This window comes from Xyrauchen texanus, chromosome 45 (genome assembly GCF_025860055.1).
Source record: "Xyrauchen texanus isolate HMW12.3.18 chromosome 45, RBS_HiC_50CHRs, whole genome shotgun sequence".
NCBI lineage: Eukaryota > Metazoa > Chordata > Actinopteri > Cypriniformes > Catostomidae > Xyrauchen > Xyrauchen texanus.
In genome coordinates this window covers 18,249,788-18,266,357 of record NC_068320.1, presented here as the reverse complement: position 1 = coordinate 18,266,357, position 16,570 = coordinate 18,249,788, and the positions used below count along the sequence as shown (strand labels likewise).

Here is a 16,570-nt window from a genome sequence, read left to right as displayed (position 1 = left end):
CAGTATAAACTTCTAATAAAAGTGGAGCCAGTTCTGTAGTATAAGATCTAAAAAATTCAGCAGCAAGGCTGCTTGCCCCAGAGACTTGCATGTAGGCAAGGCCTTAATTACCTTCCAAGCTTATCTCAGAATCAAGAGAATTCCTTTGCTCGGTCATCAGCTCAGGAAATTATAATGGTTCCACAAGGTTTCTAATATCTTGACGCGGAACTATAGAGATCAAGATCAAGAATTCTTTAAAAGAGTTATTAATAATAATGGCTGAAGTAAATATTTTACCACCAGCAGATTTCACTGAGAGAATGGTAGAAAAAGACTATCTCTGCTTTATATATTGAACCAAAATTCCCTGCTTTGTCCCCTGACTCATGGTATAACTGTCTTGCCCTGAATAGCCAAAACTCCACCTTCTGTATCAAAATAGTATTATATCTGTATTTCAATTGGGTCAGTTCTCTGAGGCCATCAGATGACATTCGGCACTTCAGCTATACCTCAGCACTTTTAATATTTTTTGGTGAATGAAGGCATACTGTATGATCCGACCCCTAAGAACTTACTCGCTTTCTTATTGGCAAAACAAATTCTGAAGACATACTCATACTAAAATCTGTATTATTCTTTCTCAGACTCAAAAACTGAAATGAAACATTTGAATAAGCAGACAAACCTTTACACTCTTGAATTGTAGAAATAAAGAAAAACATTCTGTGTTGATAAAAGCATCATATTTTTTAACCAATGGCTCCCTACAAACTTCCTACAGATTTTTGTTTTCCTCATCAGTATTAATGCTTGGGTCTCTGAGGGTTAAGGTGCTTTATTAATGTGACAACTATTTGGAGTCCAGATAAAAAAGTGCAAACAATATACATACTATAAGAAAAGACTAAAAGTCTCTCTCTCTCTCTCTCTCTCTCTCTCTCTCTCTCTCTCTCTCTCTCTCTCTCTCTCTCTCTCTCTCTCTCTCTCTCTCACTTAATTGACATGACAAATCACAACAGTGTTCTGTTAAATTGTAAAGTACTAGGAATATTTGTAATTGTAAATATACTCTCAGAAACTCATTATCCATGATTCCTGCATAAATTGAGTGTAACAAAGACTTTATTTTAAAGACATTTGTTTTCACTCTCAAATAAATGTGAAGTAAATTATATTTCAAATGTTTTTGTAATCTACATGTGTTGAAGGACTCCTGTATTTACTCGCCTCATAATCTTCCAGGTCTTCTCTAGCGGGTGCGTGGAGCATCTCAGGTGGGGGTGTGTAGACACCTGAATGTTAAAATGCACAGTTTTAAATGTTAATCATACTTTACAAAGCTATAAATTAATTAATTAAATCACTTAAATCAGCATGTTAGCTGTAGCCTAAACTTTCAATTGCAGATTATTTTGGATCTCTTTGACCATGATTCTTTGGATTATGTTGGATTGGTATGTTTCAGTTAAGGCACAGTTCAAACATATTATGTAGAAAATGATCTGTGTTTATACATTAAATCTCTTTAATCTTCAGAATAAGGGATGTCTTGGGCCATACACTCAGCAAACCGAAGCAGATTTCTGGGAAATATGAACAGGTATTTGCTGTAATGATGGAAATCGGATCATGGACAGGTAATGCTTATACAGAAGCCGAGCCAATACTAATTGTGATGTCAAAATCATGCAGATCACTGATTGGTCAGGGAGAATCGTCACAACCAGCGTCACTGGATTTCCGAAACGTGACATCAACCCACTAGTTTTAAAGTTAAAAACAGCGATAACAGTATAATTTGTTCACGCAACTTTCAAATTGTGAAAAAAGAAATGGCTGTGTGCAAAACCACGCCATGGTCAATAAACGAGGTGCAGACGGTCCACTTGTTAGCGATGAGTGAAACGATAAAGTCTCTCAGGAAGTGTCTCAGCTGTTGGCCACAAACGGCTACCCCCGGACCTACCAACGGTGTAGGGAATAATATTTTTATAAAAATGACTACAGAACCATCAAGCAAAATGGAAGTGGTTTGATCAAATGGACGCTATCTAAACTGGTGAGCAATGGGAGGGAGAGCGCCCTGGACTGGCTTTGATCCACGATGGAGGATGGTACGTTTTGTTATGTTAACTTTATGCTCTACTTGAAAGCTTCACTTTATTTAGTTGACCAGCTACTGGAAGCTTGTTTCTAAAAAAACCAGGGCAATTTAACTGTTACACTTGCTGTAAAATCACCATGCAACAACTGCTTTTGCAGCACAATGAGCTAGTAGCTAACAGCTAGCGGTTGTGTTATTGTTTTGGTAAGTTTGTGTCGTGTTTAAGATGATGTCACTGCAGTAGAGGTGGCGCAACTATGACGACCAGCCTATAATCCCACCCATGTTGAGATGGCACTATACTGCAATGAAAATGCAAGCTCAGAAAAGTAAAGCGAGTACAGTTGAGGCAAGTCGAACATAACGTGCAGTGGAAAAGTGCCATAAGACTGATTATTGATTATTTAAGTTGATTATTTTCTCAGGCTATATGAAAAGCAAACTCACTCCTGAACACTAGGTGGTGATTAATGAAAAGCAAAAATTTTTCCAGTACACCCCTGCTTACACAGATGTTAATGAAATGTTTTATAAAAACCGTTATTAAAGTCGGATGACAATTTCTTAATAGCAAGATTACTTCAAATAAAATACAATAAAGAAAATCTCAACACTGATTCCGATTTTCTTTCGATTTGTTGGATCCGTTGTGAATAGCGCCATAGGAATCCTATTCTAAAGCTTGTTTGCACCAAATTGTTGGGCTTGGTGTGAATAGGCCTTAATTGTGAATGTGACTCACTCTGGTGGCTTTGCTCAAAGTCTTGGCCATGGGCTAAATAATTTAATTAATTGAAAAAATCTGCAGAAGCTGCTAAAACAATCTGCAGTCCAGACAATGTGTTAAAGGTGTCATGAAAGGTCACAGCATATATTCTGAACATTCACACAGCAGTGACATAGTGTGGAACACCACATACCATATTTATGCAGCACCGGGCAAAGTGGTAATTTTAGAAAAACTTGAGCACTTACTGTATACTAAAACATAAGAGGATTTGTTTTTGTTGCCATTGTATTCTTATAGTAGAACTTCTATTTTATGCGTCAATCACGGCTGCTGCAAGCCCCAAATAGCTAAGAACTTTATATCTGCTTTTATCTGTAAAATTAGCCATTTTTTATTTGTCAGTGAGCTTGCTTGTGTGAATCAATGTTATATCTTAGTTTTCCATAACAAAATATGAGGTCCAGCAGGAAAGCATGCTAAACAAATCATCGGAAATATATTATATCAACTATTGATGATAAAGTGTTATACAAGAATTCACTGTGATTGAAGTATTTTACAGTGTTTTTGAAGGTTGTTACATATGACAAAAATAATTTAAAAGTTTGCACATTTCACATTTAAAAATGGTAAATTATATTTAAAATAAACTAGAATATTACAAAGCCACATAGACTTTCAGGAGCAAAAGTGCATCCACTGAGTCACTGTTTGGAGTGTGTATTTAGGGTAGATATTTTGTTAAATATCACAAAAAAAACTTAAAAATTGCTGGATTTGAACCTAGACTTTCGGGAACAAAGGGCAAAAGTATTTCTCCTGAGCCACTGTTTTTGGCAGGTTTGTTTTTGTTATATATAATGAAAGGAACATAAAGAAAAAATGTGTTAGATTCACACCGAGACTTTCAGGAATGAAAGGCAAGCATTCATTTCCTGAGCCACAAAAGCTGAAGTGTTTTACAGTGTGTTTTTAAAGTGTGTGCTTTGACGAAAGAAACTTAAAAATGACTAGATTTGAACCTAGACTTTCAGGAATAAAGGGCTAAAATTCATCACCTGAGCTACAGAGGTTGTAATGTTTTTCTGTTTTGTAAGGGGGGATTTTTCATCAGAGATGAAAAAAATACAATAAATAACCTGTCAAATTTAAACCAAGACATTTGAGGACAAAAGGTGAGCTTTTATCCCGAGCTTGGCAAAAGCATATTATTTGACCCGCTGAGTTTGTTTATTGCAGCAGTGTTTTCAAGGGTCTTCAATTTTAGTACCGCTTTTTTGGGGTTGTTTTTCTTGCTCACTATTTCCTGTTCTTTTAGCTGAAATAACTTTGCTTATTTTGTAAATTATTTCAAAAAGGTGGCATTTAAAATGCAGGATTGAGTGTGTGTTTCTGTGACCCACCATACAGGCAGAGGCAGAAGACATCCCTTCAGATTCATTATCTCTGGTTACTTTACAGTAAATGTTAGAGGATTCCCTCAAATGTATTTTAATTCACAGGAAACTAGTCCAGACATCCACAGTATTGGTTTTAGATGATCATGTCAGTCATTATACACATCTGGAGGATCCCAGAGGCTTCATCAACTCATTCTGAGCTAAAGCTTTATATAATGACTGGAGAGACAGCTACCTACAACTCTGCATTTGTCATGAGAATCAAGGTTTTACAGGAGTAAACATGGACATTAAGCACTGAAATAAGTAGTTTCAAGTTGTGGCACAAAGCATACCTGTCTATTTATTAACAAGCCACAAAGTCAGTCAGTCATGTTTAAAATGTATGAAACTAATATGCAAGTGTTCATGGTTAAGTTCAACTCTGTGACATGCTGTCGATCACCATTAGAAATAATTATACTCCATCCCACAATTTGTAAAAACAAATTACACTATCAATTTGTGTGCACTCATTTAACAGTGGGAACCAATGAATATTCTATTCTATAATGTATATATATTTTGTAGCAGTATATCCTTTCAAACCCATATACACTGTATAATGTAATTTTAACAAAGCACCAAATAAACAACCTATTTTTGTGCTCTAAGCATTTATGGATGCTTGCACACTTAATTCTTTCTGAATTTAATCAAGTGTTATTTTAGGAAAACAGACTGCTGATGAAGTAAATCTGAGGACGTCCCAAGATTTATCAATAGTACAATGGTGAACACAGCTTGCAGAAGAATGGCACGATGAAAAGAAAAGTTAACATTTTTTAAACACTAAAGTATTGCAGTATAAATTAAGTTTATGTTTTACATTTAATCTCTGACATCAAGTGAGTCCAGGTCTGCCAATACGGTGTCACCATAGTAACAAAGATTGTCCTGTTGTCAACGCAGGTTTATAGTTCATGTACAGAGTCTCTTCATCAGATTTCAAGTGTCTGTTCAATAAGAGCTGCCCAACACAGAATGTTCTGGTCTACTTCTTCTTTGTGGCTCTCTTCCCCTCTCCCTTCTTTGGTTTTCCCTTTCCTCTCAGTTTTCTCAAGCGCCTCATTTCCTCCTTGAAATCCTGGTGCTCATCTCTACAACATTACCAAAAAGAAAATGTATCAGTATATTCCACAAAAACAAAGTGACTAAACAGAAAACAAGCTCATAAGGTGTAATATCATTTTGTGTCACAGCCTACCTGAAGAGTCCCATGTATCTGAGCTTCTGTGTCATGGAATAGTAGATCTTGTGTGGGGGGTACCAATCATACACTTCTTTTTTCTGAGCCACAGGGGGCTCTTTAAAAAGTTCTACCACTTTCATGGACTTGGGGTCTGTGTGACGTGCCACATCTCCAAAGATTCGGGCGCTCAGGCGAGCCATGCGCAGGGCATAGTTAGACAAGCTGGCCATCTTCACCTAGAAGAGTGTGCACACTTGTTAAGCATTAGTTAAACACCTTACACATTCATTTATTAATATATTATTTAATAAGTATATCTCTAGACCTAGAATTTGACAGCTATCTAAAGACAAAAAAAATCTTTATTCTTCGTCTTTGCAAGTGTGCATTTTAGCTGAAGTAATTAATATCTTACTAAATACTCTGTCTGCAGGCGATAAACTTGTATGCTTTGTAGACTAACAAATAAGTGAAGTATTGTACGTGAGACAAAATAGCTTACCTTTTACTAAAATTCCCGATTGAGCACCTGCGGTCAGAAAAAACAAGGATTAAACATATAATACAGACATTTGCACAGATATCAATCAATATCTATAAAACAAACACAGAATCTTCTGTTAGCCGTTTGATTAGCTGACAGTACAACCTTCAAAAGCTCAAAACCACATTTGAGACAGTGAAAGAATGCGCATGCGCAGATCGACCGAGCGCTTCCTCTTCGTTAAGGTAGTCTCTCGGGTCCTTGATATAATAGTAAAATATGGTTTATTATTTCCACTAACTTCGTGGTACAGAGTCTTCCAGTTTTCCAAGGTGATATGTTTTAGATTTAAATACGGGGGTTATCGATTTTAATTATATTGAACGGTAATGCGAATGCCTATCTTTATTTGAAAAGACTATTGCTTTAAGGACCTGGCCAGAGAGTAATTCTGTGGTGCTTCCTTTCCACAAACAAGGTTAGCAAAACAAAGCCAATGTAGCGGCACACTGGCACAATTCTTTTTGAATGGATGTCTATGTTGAATTAACTGATTTTGTGAGAAAACAGTGAGCTCATAGTTTAATGGATTGACCGTCTGTCGGCTCATCTTCAAAATGTTTATACTAAACAGTCCTTTTGATGTGAATTATGTGTGGAGATTACTACGATAAAATACCAGATTATAAAATAAGTAACGGACAATTTTGCGACAGGTCCGTGTCAGTTTACGACTAATCCCTTTCATTTGTATGGCATCCGCAAACAGTGATTTACTGTCGTAACATACTGTCGCTGTTCATTGAGTGGCTTAGAAGACTCACGTGATCCAAGTTCCCCTCCCTCTCTCTCTCTCTCTCTCTCTCTCTCTCTCTCTCTCTCTCTCTCTCTCTCTCTCTCTCTCTCTCTCTCTCTCTCTCTCTCTCTCTCTCTCAATTTCAATTTAAAAGTACTTTATTGGCATGATTGCGTTTACGTACAATATTGCCAAAGCATTAATACACAAAACAGATAATGACAAGACAAATAATAATGATAAGATAGAATTAAAATAAGGTGCCAGGTAATGAATCAAATAAAATAAAATAAAAACTATAATAACAATATACACTATACAATATAAAATAAAATATGCATTTAATACAACATTATAAACATAAGAGAATAAAAGTACTGTGAATTAAGTACATTAAAGCAGTAATTGGTGTCTGAGGGTGTGCAGCTCAAAAATGAATTTAGCTGCAACTGATGCATGATTGTCCTCCCCCAGTAACACCAGCATCTGATCGGTTTCTGCCAAACTGGAAAACTGTGGCATGAATTAAATTCAAAGGGACTTTATTGGCATGAATGTAAACAATACAATATTGCCAAAGCAGAGGTTGTGTAAAAAAGCAGAGTTACATCTTAATCTATAATTACATTTAGTTTAACAAATATAAAAATAAATAATACAAATAAATACAAAACAGGTTCAGAACTGCTGAAGATAGGTCTCTCTCTCTCTCTCTCTCTCTCTCTCTCTCTCTCTCTCTCTCTCTCTCTCTCTCTCTCTCTCTCTCTCTCTCTCTCTCTCTCTCTCTCTCTCTCTCTCTCTAGCAGTATAAAATAATCTCTGATTCTGGTAATTCTTTTCAAGATAGCTGCGCTTTTGTCTAGTCATCATTTGGTTCGTGATTTAAACAGTATTATGGAATAGATACCGTTTTATGGATTATTTGGTTTGAATCAACTTGTTACAGCGATTATATAAGTGTAAATGTTGTGAACTTTACTGGAAACTTTACAAGCCTTTTCCTTATGAAAATAGTTTCCAAGATTAGACTTCTGTCCAATGATATAAGCAGGGCATATTGAAATGATCACGATTATTAGGGCTGCGTGACGTTGACATAATTTGCAGTACCATTTTTGTCCAATAGATGGCGATACCTGCGTTACAGAAATGTAAAAAGAAAGCTGCAGAAACACAGTTAAATAAATTAACTGATGGACAGCTCTCTGGATTAGCATGACAATCACGTTTTTCCTTTTGTTCTAGAGGATGTATCTATTAACACAATTCTGGGGACAAAATAAAGGAACAAGAAGATAACACATCCTCAAATAGCACAAGACAAATTGCCTTGTGCATCAGCTGCATTTTTAGATTACATTGTTCAGTTTTCACTATTTGCTGCAAATGAGATCTAAACAGACTTTGCCTCCCTTAAAATGTAATTTACATTTAGCTGTCAAGCTGTCATTCACACTGTCCTAAAGACAATTACAGTCTGAGAGAATACAGAAAATGCATCTTGGAAGATGTAGCCCCAATAAGAGTCAATTCATTGCATCAAGGCTCATATTATACTGCTTTCAAACTTATTTTGCAAATCATGTCACATTAAATCTTAGTCTTTAAAAAGTTGCATGTTCTCTTGCATGAGACATGACCTAAAATGTGACATTTTAGTGCTTGAGATGCAGGTAAAATAGGTTTCCATATACTTTTGTTCTCAAAATATCTGTTAAAATACCTAGCATTGCTTTAGATGATGACTGCCTTTTAACTGCATAAATGCACATATTTTAACCAAATATATTTGTTTTGTCATGTTGTGTTATGACATTGTGCCTTATATGTTATATGCTTTTTATGTTGTTGTAAGCAAACCTGTACTAAGCAAGAGCTTGTATATGTAATTTGTAAAGTATACCAGCTTTGGTAGACAGTTGGATGAAGCACTTTGGTGCAGTTTAACAAGCTCATAACACATTTATGTATTGACTTTTCACTATAATTAAACTGCATTTTTACATCAGTATTGTTAATGTCAATATTTTGTCTTCGTCCATTGACTTACACAAGTCATACACCCAGCACCACTAATATCTTCCTTACAGTGACTCATTAGGGATTTTTCAGCTCTCGCTGAAATGCAAACAGATGTACATATGGACATAATACATGTTTTGAATGCATTCTATATACATATTTTAGAAATATGTGTAACCCAATTAATGTACTTAAAGGAATAGTTCAGCCAAAAATGAAAATGTTCTCATCATTTACTCACCCTCATGTCATCCCAGATGTGCTGAATTAAGATTTTTAGAAGAATTGTTCAGCTCTGTAGGTTCATACAAAGCATGTTATTAGGTACCACAAAATCAGAAGTGATATGATAAATATGAATCAGAAAAAATAAATAAATATGAATCAGTCTTTTCTTTTTTTTTTTACTATAAATTCTCCTCCCTGCCCAGAAGGTGGCAATATGCACAAAGAAGAATGTGAATCACCAAAAACAAAAGAAGAAGAATGTGAACTTGGAGATTAATAGTAAAAAAATCATACACATCTTGGTATGGCATTAGAGTGAGTAAATGATGAGAGAGAATTTTCAATTTGAGGTGAACTATCCCTTTAAAAGTAATTACCTTAATTTAGTCAGTAACTGTAATATGAGAAATTAAAATGTAGTACATTACACTACTTTTTGATTTTGTATTCAGATTACACCCAACACTGCACACTAATAGGTGAAGGACAGGAGGAGAGCCCCTACACTCGGCCACCCAATAATAATGAAAACATTTACAATGGCCTCACAGACTGCACTCACACAGATGGGGATCATTCTCATTCATTATTCAGCAATATACCTGACTGCTGCTGTCTCTGGACAGTGTGTAGTAGTATCAAATAACCAAACTTAGTATGAGAGAAAGGATCTGTTTTGATGTAGAATAGTAAAATGAAAGCTTCTTTGGCAGACTTTAGTTATTTATTGGCGGAACACCAGGGGTGAAAAGAGTACTGAAAAATAAGACTCAAGTAAAAGTACTGTTACTTCTTAAAAAATGTAGTTTGAGTAGAGTAAAAGTACCTGTCCTAAAAACTACTCAAGTAAGAGTAAAAGAGTAGCTCATTTAAAAGTACTCATGAATAGTGAGTTGTGGAAGCTATGCCCCTTTATAATAAAAACTCTATGCTGTAATTTAAAAATGTTGCACACATCCTGTAATTTAAATTCCCCTTTGTGGCTGTTTGCCAGAAAGAATAAAACATATAGGTATTTGATAGGTGTTTGTGACACAACTTTTAAAATACATCAATTATCTATGATACTGTAAACACTACATGAATCTGATTTAAAAAATAAATAAATAAAAAAAATAAAAGGGCGACATGATTGCAGGAATGAAAAGATGAAAAAGTTATTTTCAGTACAATGATCCCCATTTCATATCATAATGTATGAAACAATTACATTAATATTAGTTTATGTGTAATGTCTAAATTTCCCTTAATGCCGACAGAGAGATTTACTGTTGTGCATGAAACATGTTCAAAACAATGAAAGAAAAACACTAAAAAAGCAGGGTCACTTGGTGCGTTCTCATGGTGTTCTCAGTCTCATGCATGATGCACAATTTTGTGACTTGTGGAATGTTCCGCTGAAGTATTGCTCTGCAAATGTTGACACTTTTCTATCAGGTATTACAAAAAACTTGACAAAGTCTAAGCATAATTATTAAATATTTTATCATCTCTATATTCCTGGTAATTTATTATACAAATGAACACACTCTCTACATCAGGGGTTGTATTATTAAAAAACTAACAATATGTTTAAATAATATTATTATTAAAAATGTCACTATTTTATTCTATTACATTAATACTTTTAAAGCTACTCAAGTTATTCTGCCAAAAGTAGTGAGTGGTTTTCTCGTTTCCTTATTAATGTTGTTTGATTAATAGCCTTTATATGACATAGCCTACTATACAGTGCTCAATTCGGTTACATGCACACTTCAAGTCCAACATTTTGATGCAAATATGCTTTTTGTCCCACTGTTTAAGTTCACGTTAGACCAAACCGACTGCGTTTACATTAAATCCTCACCAAGACGGGCATTGGCTGAATTATAAATTGTATTTGATCATTTAGGCGCGTACCCGCATTAGCGCACAAACATTAGCAGCCTGTCAATCAAACAGCGTGCAGCTACAGACATATCTTTTATATTTTATCCAGATCAACCAACCAGTGGTTATCTTGCTATTGTGATCGATGTAATGAACACCCCTGTTCTAGATGTAGAACAGAGGCTCAAAACTTTATCATCGGTATGGAGGACATCTCTCTCTATCTCTCTTTTCAGATAAAAATCAAGATTGTTTTATCGCCCAGCCCTAGAGATAACATTGCCTTAATCTCACACAGAAACTCAATAATCTCAGTGATAGATAGCTACATTTCAGTCTACATTATAGACACAGAATCTAATAAGCAGAAATATGAAATTTACCTCGATGATAATTTTTCTTCAAATTAGAGGTAGGATTAATGCTGATATCTGGCTTGAGCAAGTTAAACTTACATGAAACGATCTGACCGGCGTAGAGCAGCAACTTCTGCGTAGAGCAGGTATCTGCCACTGCTGTTCAAGTTTATTACATGTGAGTTGATGAGAGTCACGAGACTTTCCCTTGCCAATCATGTTGATAGATAAAAAGAAAATCAGGACAGGGAAGTAGCGAACACAGATGGAGGTAAAATAGCGCAGTAAAAGTACAGTTACAGTACTTAAAATGTACTCAAGTAAAAGTATACCATTTTGAAACTACTTAAAAAAGTACAATTCCTGAGAAAAACTACTTAATTACAGTAACGTGACTTTTTGTAATTTTTTACTTTAAACCCCAGCAGAATACACAATCTAATTTATCTAAGAGTGCATTGCCAACAAAGCAACTCCAGCTACAGTTGGACATGGAGCCAATAGCAGTAGTACGACTCCTTTAAGAAGGCGCTTTAATAAACAATGATCATCTCATATTGACAGCATGACATCACTGCTGTTTTTCTCAGACAGAAGCAACATGCACAGAGGATGTTCGAGGAGGATGCACCATCTGCCAAATGTTCTAATGTCCACACACTCATCTGAACATCAAGCTTATGAGATGCTGCGTCGTTGAACCGTTTGAAAACGCAGACCTTTTTTTTTTCTTTCTTTTTTTTTGGGCAGCGCATCCTGTATAACGTACAGGCTTCAGTGACTGCAAACGTAACATGGGCTGGGGATGCTTTTATTGCAGTGGAGTGGACCTGCCTCCCCAGCTTTAATTGGGGTAAGTGCACAATTTAATTTACTTTATCGGTTCTATAAATGTCGACCCATAGATTTCCGAGCAATGTATGCAATAAGAGCATAGCTGTTCGGAAACATTCATTTACAGGGATGATCCCGAGAGCAATGTGAACAGCTTCAGTATTCATTTCTTTAAATTCGATTTGAATAACGGTTTATTAGAATATAGCCTAATTATTATCGAGTCATCTCGTTAAATGTTTTCCTAAACAGCCAGCAATGTGATTAATAATCTAGAGACTGCATGAGAAAATAAACTATTGTACATTTCTATGTTATGGATATGAGTCTGCCAGGTAAATGTGATAGGGAGTGGTGGCTGGGCAGATGTCTAAACCAAACATGTCCCTTTAAATTGGATAGATGCCTTTAAAGCCTTTAGGGTGACGCCATGGTGCGATTGGGCTATTTCATAGCACGGTTTCGACTGGAGCAGCTAGTCTTTTATATCAGATTTTAATTAAAAGTAATGTTGAACGTTTGATGTTTTACATTTTTTTTCCCTCTCTGTCTTCTTTTGTAAAGCTTGGTTCCGGTGAGCGAAGATATTTGGACTGAATGCAATACGATTCGTTCACTCGTATTACATGGGAAGCGCTACGGATGGACATTGAGTTGCGAGTTAAATAAGGCTTCTTTATATTTTCTTTGGTCAAATAAGCACATAGTGGCTTCACCTCGAGCTCTCAAATTCAAACGAATTCCGCTGCACCGCCTGAAATTCATTCTCTCTGTCCGGGTGTCCGGCGGGATGCGGATGCACGTCCAGGAGCTGTCCGAGCTGTTGTGGTGCTGATGCGGCTCTGAGCGCACGCGAGCATGGCTGCCGGGAAGTTGCTGCTCTACGCCGGTCTGTCTCTCTCCCTCTGCGCTCTCGGGATGCTGGCCGTGGCAATCTGCTCCGACCACTGGTACGAGACGGACGCGCGAAGGTACCGAGAGCGGTGCCGAAGTTTCTCCAGTCGCCGGAAGGATCCGGGCTTTATTTACATCCCCAACAATAGCCTCCCTCTGCGCGCGAGCCGCTCGCTCCTAGACCATTGGGAGGAGAAGCTGCTACTGTCGCGGAACCGACGGCAGCTTTTCGCCATGAGCGCCGCCGATGAGTGCAGCAGGCAGTATAACTCCACCAACATGGGGCTGTGGAGCAGATGCCATCGCCTGGGATTTGATCAAGATATCGAGGACCTCATTCGCAAAGGTAGGGGACACAGCTGCTTATTATGGTGTCTGTCAATAATGCCCAAAAATTGTATCTGGTAATCTGGTAGCCTGATTAATACAAATAGCACGACAGAAATTATAATCAGTAACGAAATCTTAATTACTTTTGGATTATTTGCATGATTTGCTGAAAAAAAAAAGTTGTTAAAACCAGCTTAAGCTGTTTTAAGATTGTTTTAGCTGGTTTAAGCTGGTCTCCAAGCCTGGACAAGATGGTGCACAGCTGGTTAAGATGGGAGGCCATCTGGTTTCCCGGCCACACCAGCTAAAAGTTACACAAACCCATCTAAAACCAGCTAAATGACCAGGATGGGCAACCATCTAAGACCAACGAAGTGTATTAAAGGAATATTCTGGTTTACTACAAGCTAAGCTCAATCCACAACGTTTGTGGCATAATGTTGACTACCACAAAAATTTCAACTTGTCCCTCAAGAATCAAGAAAAAATCGAGATGACAGTGAGACATATGAAGCTTATAATTTATAAAAGCACTTACATTATTTCTTCTGTTAAATCTTGTGTATTATTCCAGAAGTAATCTATCCCGCACTGCCGATGCTAAGTAGTATTATGGATATCCGTTTAGCATTGCAGTATCATGAAAAACACTGAAACGTTTTTATACACAAACTGAAGTCAGTACTCTCAGCTGTAGCCTTGCGTTCAACATTATTGCCTCGTTCATGTGTACTGACATAAATAATAAAACAGATGATACAAAAATTAAGAGCCCACTGAGCTCATTTGTTAGCCGGACTGACAAGTCACTTGTATATAAATGTGCGAAGCCCTATGGCTAGTCTCACACTCTGGGCCTTGTTATCTTCCACCAAACTAGGTTAGTTTACTCCTCATTGCATTGAGGCATATCTGAATGTATTAATAGTTGCACACACAAGGCTATGAATAGATTTTGAGTATAACGCTGTGCTAGCCCAAACATCATGGGTTGTGCTCATTCACTTTTTGTCAGGGAACAACAAACAATTGATTCAGATGGTCTGAGGATTGCACACACTCCTGTTACATGGGAACCTCTGTGTGCAAAATGTGTGTAAGGCAGCAGCACAAAATGGCCTCTAAAATAGAAAAAAGCAAAATTCTGGATGTTTGAATTTTACAGCCTTCACCAGAACTGGTGTCAGATTATGTAACAGGGATTTTGTGGTGAAGAGGTTCTCTTGTAGTGCTGTGTGTTACAAGACTTTGTGCATTGTGTATTGCCTCTTCAGCGAAAGCTCCACTCTCTGGGGCAACTGCCAGCTACATCCTTCGTGTTAATTTGGGCAGGTGGTGTTGCACTGATAGAACAATGCAGTGTTATTCTACACCATATCTGCCTTTCACCTTGGGTGAAGTGGGAGCATAATAAAAGTAGTACTGTTGCTTTCTTGTGTGGTGGTAATATATAAAGAATAATTGATCATTAGTTGACTGCTTATGTTTGTGTATTTGTAAAATGCATATAGCTCAAATAAACAGCTTGCTTGCTTTGTTTGGTAAGTATTAGTCAATAGCCATGCATGTTTAGAAATAAAAGTGTGAATGGTATGTATCTTATATATTATTCACATCATTGTCTGTGTTGCAGGCACATGGTTTTATGAAATGTGCTGACTGTGCTCGTGCTCATTGCTGTCTCTCAGAGGAAGTCTTTACCCAGTACCTTCTCTTGGGAGAAAGAAGGGAATAGAATGATGTATGAAAGAGCAGAACAGTAGTGCACAGGGTCAAAAATTATGGAAGGGAAACTTATACACAGAAAAGATGGGAGAAAATTTATATTAAACTAATATTAAAGGAATAGTTCACCCAAAAATTAGAATTTTCTCATTGTTTACTCACCCTTATGCCGTCTTGGACTCGTATGATTACGTCTGCAGAACACAAATGAATAATATTTGGAAGAATTATTTTTTATTTTTTTATCCATGTAGTGCAAGTCAATGGGGTCCAAAACATTTAAGCTCTAATAGGACATAAAGGCAGCATAAAAGTAATCCATATGACTTTAGTGGTTTAATCGATTGTTTTATGAAGCGATGCAATCAGTTTTGGGTGAGAAACAGACCAAAATGTAACTCCTTGCTATAAATCTTGACATTGGAGCTTGAAAGTTATACGAGTTTGAGATGGCATAAGGGTAGGTATAGTGAACTATTAAATTAATAATTTATTAGCACCCCCTTCTTGTTCAGTCACGCCTTGATAATGTATTAGTTTTAAAGGCATATTCGTTCTTGAAGATATTTCATTATAACTAGTGGTTGACTGATATAGGTTTTATAGCCAATGCTGATACCAATATGCACAGTTTAGAGTGGCTGACATAATTCTAAAATGTAATAAATAATACAATTTAATGATGGTTGGGATGAGGAGGAGGGTGTGGTCGGGCCATGATGATGAAGTTTTCTAATCAGTGGGAGAGAGATAAGGAAGTGCCGGGACGCCAGTTAGAAAGAGAGAGAGATATGCACGTGTTGTGTGTGTGCGTCTTTGTTTTGTCTGACTTATGTTCTGTCATTAAAGTTTAAGTTGCTGTTCAGCCGATTCCCGCCTCCTCCTTGCCCATGCGCTGAAACTAGTTACAATGGTAAATAAGATGTACGTAAAATGCTAAAATTAAATGTTTAAAATATTTGCACAAGAGTCACTAAAAATATTTGAAATCAGAAAATACACTCAATGAGCACTTTATTAGGAACACATGATCTTCAGCTTTTGTAGCCCATTTGCCTCAAAGTTTGATGTGTTGTGCATTGTGAGATGCTATTCTGCTCATTACAATTGTACAGAGTGGTTATCTGAGGTACTGTAGCCTTTCTGTCAGCTCAAACCAGTCAGACAATTCTTCGCTGACCTCTCTCATCAACAAGGCGTTTCCATCCGCAGAACTGACGCTCACTAGATGTTTTTTGTTTTTTACACCATTCTGAGTAATCTCTAGAGACTGCTGTGTGTGAAAATCCCAGGAGATCAGCAGTTACAGAAATACTCAAACCAGCCCATCTAGCACCAACAATCTTGTTACGGTTGAAATTATTGAGATCACATTTTTTCCCCATTCTAATGGTTGATGTAAAAATGTAATGAATCACTGGCCCATATCTGCATGATTTTTTGCTCTGCACTGCAGGCACACGATTATCTGAATCGCATGAATAAGTAGGTGTACATGTGTTCCTAATAAAGTGCTCAGTAAGTGTATTTATTATTAGATTTGTTTATGAATGTGTTTAGTAGATGTTTATTATGTTAA

General features: G+C 36.7%; 2 protein-coding genes across 2 annotated transcripts in view; one reads left to right on the top strand and one right to left on the bottom strand.

Moving 5' to 3' along the window:
• Positions 1-4,536: 4,536 nt before the first annotated feature.
• mrps33 (mitochondrial ribosomal protein S33) lies at positions 4,537-6,143 on the bottom strand. Its single transcript, XM_052119112.1, has 4 exons — positions 6,100-6,143; positions 5,953-5,979; positions 5,466-5,686; positions 4,537-5,358 (listed from the first exon to the last, which is right to left on the bottom strand). Exons 3-4 carry the CDS (start codon positions 5,678-5,680, stop codon positions 5,253-5,255), a joined length of 321 nt encoding a protein of 106 aa, XP_051975072.1. The 5' UTR covers positions 5,681-5,686; positions 5,953-5,979; positions 6,100-6,143; the 3' UTR covers positions 4,537-5,252.
• A 5,738-nt stretch (positions 6,144-11,881) lies between these two features.
• The window catches only part of LOC127637816 (transmembrane protein 178B-like), a 94,988-nt gene continuing 90,299 nt past the window's right edge, over positions 11,882-16,570 (top strand). Inside the window, exons 1-2 of the mRNA XM_052119104.1 lie at positions 11,882-12,061; positions 12,607-13,282. Of these exons, the coding sequence (XP_051975064.1) occupies positions 12,901-13,282 (382 nt within the window). The 5' untranslated portion in view covers positions 11,882-12,061; positions 12,607-12,900. The remainder of the gene's footprint in view (positions 12,062-12,606; positions 13,283-16,570) is intronic.